Here is a 5,000-nt window from a genome sequence, read left to right as displayed (position 1 = left end):
TGTGTGTGTGTGTGTGTGTGTGTGTGTGTGTGAGTGTGAGTGTGTGTGTGTGTGCGTGTGCGTGTGTGTGTGTGTGTGTGTGTGTGTGTGTGTGTGTGTGTGTGTGTGTGTGTGTGTGTGTGTGTGTGTGTTTCATTGTCCCTGTTCCTTTTATATGTCTGGATTTGTTTAAGTAGAACTAATTAAAATCAATATTATACCATTCATCAGCATCAGAAGTCAACCTCAGTTGCTCTACATCATCTTCAGGTTTTGCTTTTATGTACACACTCATTATGCTTGCACATGCTCACACCCGAAATCAACCTCCAGGGAACGCTTCCTTGACCTGGTGGAAGGACGTGTTGACACTGGTGGCATGACCAAGATGAAGGACATCTCCCTGAAAGGCCTTAAAAATGTTTCAGGCGAACTCATTGTCAACAAGCTGCAGGACTTTGTGTGGGATGAGGTTCTGTCGGAGCACTGCATGTTGCCACAGGTATGGGGTATCTGTTTGGGGATATGAATTTGCATTATGCTTGATATGCGAGAGATAGAAAAGGGCAGAATGATTTATAAAGATGAAGGAAAAATTTATATATATGAGTACAAGATGAGATTATATAACATGATGCTGAAAGAAAAATATTGCTGTGAAATAGGTACTATAGAGTAGAATAAATGAAATGGAATTGGAATGAAATGAGATTTTTTTTTTACAGTATATTCTTTAATGTACATTATGAGTTGATAATACCTGAAAAAATTCAAGATATTTCATATATGTTTCATGGTCAAACATAATGTCAGAATAGCTTAATATTTTGCAGAAGATCCAAGAAAATTAGTCTAGGTTTTAGTGCTTATTTAAATACATCTTTTTGATTACTTGATTTGGAATTTGTTGTTTAATGAAACCAATCATCCTGCCATTTTAAAAGAATGATTAGATACTCATAATTACATGCAGATCAGTGGTTCTGAACCTTTTTACTGTTATGTCCTTGTAATCGGTAGTCCTTGTAATAAAAATCCCCCAATCCTTGCTCGTTGTTGTGGGGGCCTTAAGACACAGAGGCTGGGCCCCAGTGTATGGGATCACCCCTACCTTGGACCTCAGCCCTTGCCTTAACCCACTAGCACTGGTACATTATCAAGCCAAAAATAATAGTTTCTGGGCACCTTCATAATTGGGATGCAGGCCAGTCTGGGAGCCAGCACGCCCACCACCCACCATGGGCGACAAAATCAGAGCGCAAGCTCCAATCTAGAGTTGCACCAGCGGGACACCTGGGAATGTTTTTTTCCAAGTGTCTCACATGTGAGACACCTGGCACAAGTGGGTTAACTAGTTTTGCATGCCCTTTCATTCTCCCTCTTTCCTTTTCTGTCTCTTCTTCATTCCCTTCTTCTATCCGTTTCCAAAGTTTTGAGAGCCATACTGAAAGTATGAAAGGCTGACTTAGTGTCAGTCATGAACGACCTCTGGGAGAAAACGGCATGGTATTCCCTTGGTTAATTGCCTAGCCCATACCCCTTATGAGGACCCTAAGCATTGCCATAAAGTTCGTTTTCCCCACTTATTTCAGGCTCACTGTGGCCAATAATGAAGATGTTCTTCCCTTAGTAGGGGCATTAAGGCTGCCCCCATGATCAACTGGCCTATCTAAATTTGATTTCATTGGTTTTCTAACCCTTGCCTCTCCTTTGACCACAGATTTGATCACTGATACTAATACTCCCTCCTCAATTTCTACCAGTACTACCTAAACCATACCACCCCATCATCCCCCCCTTCTTCTATCCATCTACTGCTTCCACCTCTGCAAACCTTTTGAGTGCTCTCTTTGACCCAGTCAAGTGGGATCGATTCTTTGTGATTCCCTCTACAGCCTCGTACTCTGACAAAACCCTTCTCCAACAATCTCTCCAAAAACAAGTAGGCAGAATTTCCCTTCACAGTCTTTTGGATTGCTGACACCTTGTCACAGTTATATCTGAGTCCCAAGCTCGTGCACTATCTACCCTGACTGACCTCACTTAATACTTGTACCGGAATGGTTTCCGTCTCGCTTACTGAATTTCCTATCTATGACATGAACTGGTCTGACTGTGAAAACGACCTACTTGCCTGCCTTGTTGACTAGAAAGGGGGCAATACAGTCTTACACTATTCCTCACAGAGGACAGCGTAAGTCTTTAGTTTCTAAAGACATGACCTCCCCCTTTAGAGAACAGATAATATAATCAATTATTCATTTGATGATACTAGCATGGAATTAGGTTCAAATATTCATTTTATATTATATTTTAAGAAAAAAGTCCTGTCCACTGCAGCTATTTTCCAAGATGGCCACCAGATGACCTTTAAATTCGCCTAGTATGTCAAGATATTGTTAATGTAAATGCCTAAAAGGGTTCTCATTGAGACAGATTATAAGTTTCTTTGTCATGGCTATACTGAATTTGATAGAGGTAGGTACCTCTACAAGCTTCAAAAATGGCGGTCACTTTGAGAGATAGCCGTCAAATGACATTTTAACATACAACATTTGTCAAGGTCTGAATTATTGCCCTATACTTGCCTGAATTGCTTCTCCAATGGCGATCTCTACCCGTATTACCCGTTGACTGTTTCATGATAGCTCTTTTGCTAATTTTCTTTAAAAAATGTTCCTATAGCTTCCCCAGCCACAGATACACTACATTTCATCCAATTATCCTATGCCCTTAACCTTTTAATTTACTAATCACAGATTTTTTTCATTTGCACCCCCTCTACCCTTTTCCCTATCATCCTTTAATACTCTATACCCTTTGACATTTAACACATCCTAAACGTTAACTCATTTTTACCCTTTTCACCACAATACATTACCATAGTGCTATATGACATTTGATGTCTATCACATTTATTTGTTTCAACCATTAACAATTGTAATGAAAATGAAAGTAGTACCAGCAACAGCCACACGCTAATCTCACCCCAATCACCTCCACTGTCCACAGATTTTGGACTATGTGGAATGCTTCACTGGCCCAGACATCATGGCCATGCACACAATGTTGATTAACAAGCCTCCAGATCCCGGCACTCGCACTTCCCGCCACCCACTGCATCAGGACCTGCATTACTTCCCCTTCAGGTAGGCACATTTGGGTCTTGTTAAGCTTTCGAAAGAAGTAATGGATTTTTGTATATCTTTTCTTTTAATTTATTTAGTCTCTTTTTTATGCTGTTTTATTTTATTTTATTCTATTTCCTTTCGTTTCTTTATTTTTCTGCTTTTTGTCTTTATGTCTTTATTTCCCTGTTTTTATTTTTCCTTTCTTTTTCACTTTTAGTTTTTATTATAGTTTTACGAAGGAAGAAAAAGGGGTTATTTTGGGCTAGATCAGAGCTTCCCAATCTGGGGGTCATAGCCCATGAGTTACTTTCTGTGAGGCCATAAAGCAATATGGAAAGCATGACTTTGAAGTAAACTCAGATATTATTTCACTGCTAGTACTTGTAGATAATTATCACTTAAACACTTTAAACATTTTAGACGCTTTATTATGTCTTGTCTTACACAATACATTATTGAATTTGTTTTTACAGATGACAAACAGCTCTTTGTAAGCAAAACTTTATGGGGAAGAAGGTAATGAATCATAGAGAATATTCGAATATAAACAAACTAAAGGAGAAAGATAACAATACTGAGAGAAAAAAAAAATGAAATAGAGAACTAATGTTTGGAAATGTTTAGAAATTAAAGAGAGGAGTCGTCGGTACGATCACGAAATTCATTATCTGGTCCTCCTTGCTTTAGTTTTTTAGCTAGGTCATTAATTATTTTACACAATGTGCATGGATATGTGATGCTTGAGCACAAGAAATTTTATTTTAAAAAGCTGCGTAAATTTTTGCGCTAAAAAAAAAAAAAAAAAACGAGGAAGATGATAGAATTCGCATATTATGTAATAGTTTCCTTATAGTGAATAGTGCTGCATTTTCCTTCTGACCAGAGTTAGTCAACAAATAGAAGTAAATTTAAATCTATCTGAAATGACAATGTTTCAGTTACCTTGTAAAAAAGTGACTTTTTTTTCGTCAGAAAATCGCCATAAATTTTTTCAGTAAAAAAGGTATTTGGTGGAAATAATGGATGACTTAGCTACAGTTAGTAGTTGCAAACTGGACAATTATTTTGCAACAAGAATTATTAAAATTGTGTAATTACATACAAAGTTAATCTTACATCATGCATGAAAATATGATTTTGAGAAAATAGCAGTTTTTGTCATTCATCTTCATTACACCATAAAGGTCCTACCAATGATTACTAAATGTGAATATCTACTTAGACAATTCCTTGGCCTTTAATAGGAGTCCTGTGGTAGAGGATCAGGACTTGTTCAGGTAATTTTAGGTCATCTTTATGTAAAGGTTAGGTTAGGTTAGGTGGGAGTGTTCTCTGAAAAGTATACTTTCAGATGTCAAGGCTCCTGGTTCCCTTTCATTGACATATCATAGTATATCATAAATCATATATTATGCATTTCTTATACATAAATGACATATTGACAGGTTTTCAACAGGTTGAAAACAAAACATGTGTACTCCTGAAACCTTCATCAATCGCACTGTTCTCCCGTCCTTGCTGTTGCTGCCTGCCTGCTGAACGCAGTCTAAACTATCGTACAGCAGTATCATACCAAAGAAATATGCAAAAACAGTGCAAAAAACGCTGAAAATACAAGAAAAAGAAAGCATGAAGCAAAAAGGGGTGTGGCAGCACAAGGGTATTTAAATACTCCAGACATTTAAACCGCGGAAAGGAGAGCATTACGCATCTGGCAACCGGTGCCCGGGGTGCGTCACATGCTCATGTTTCCACACACAAAGTTTGAAAAAATCGTAATTTGTGACCCATACCAACGACTCTTCACCTTAAGAGCTTAAAATGAACTTGAAAAATTTTAAGCTCTTAATATCTCTCACATATCAATAAGTTGGAATCTTTCCATATAGT

The 5,000-nt window shown here is 37.8% G+C and overlaps 1 protein-coding gene across 5 annotated transcripts in view; it reads left to right on the top strand.

Annotated features, from left to right (window-relative positions):
• LOC113810973 (phytanoyl-CoA dioxygenase, peroxisomal) overlaps positions 1–3,128 on the top strand; it is a gene marked incomplete at its 3' end in the record, with an annotated part of 8,812 nt that extends 5,684 nt beyond the window's left edge. For all 5 annotated transcript variants that reach the window (XM_070144766.1, XM_070144769.1, XM_070144765.1 and 2 more), the window contains 2 exon segments: positions 313–481; positions 2,992–3,128. In XM_070144766.1, the coding sequence (XP_070000867.1) occupies positions 313–481; positions 2,992–3,128 (306 nt within the window).
• Between the last annotated feature and the right edge of the window lie 1,872 nt (positions 3,129–5,000).

The sequence above is a fragment of the Penaeus vannamei genome, chromosome 32 (genome assembly GCF_042767895.1).
Source record: "Penaeus vannamei isolate JL-2024 chromosome 32, ASM4276789v1, whole genome shotgun sequence".
Classification (NCBI taxonomy): Eukaryota; Metazoa; Arthropoda; class Malacostraca; order Decapoda; family Penaeidae; genus Penaeus; species Penaeus vannamei.
The sequence above is the reverse complement of the archived record's forward strand: the minus strand, read 5'-3'. Positions and strand labels throughout refer to the sequence as shown.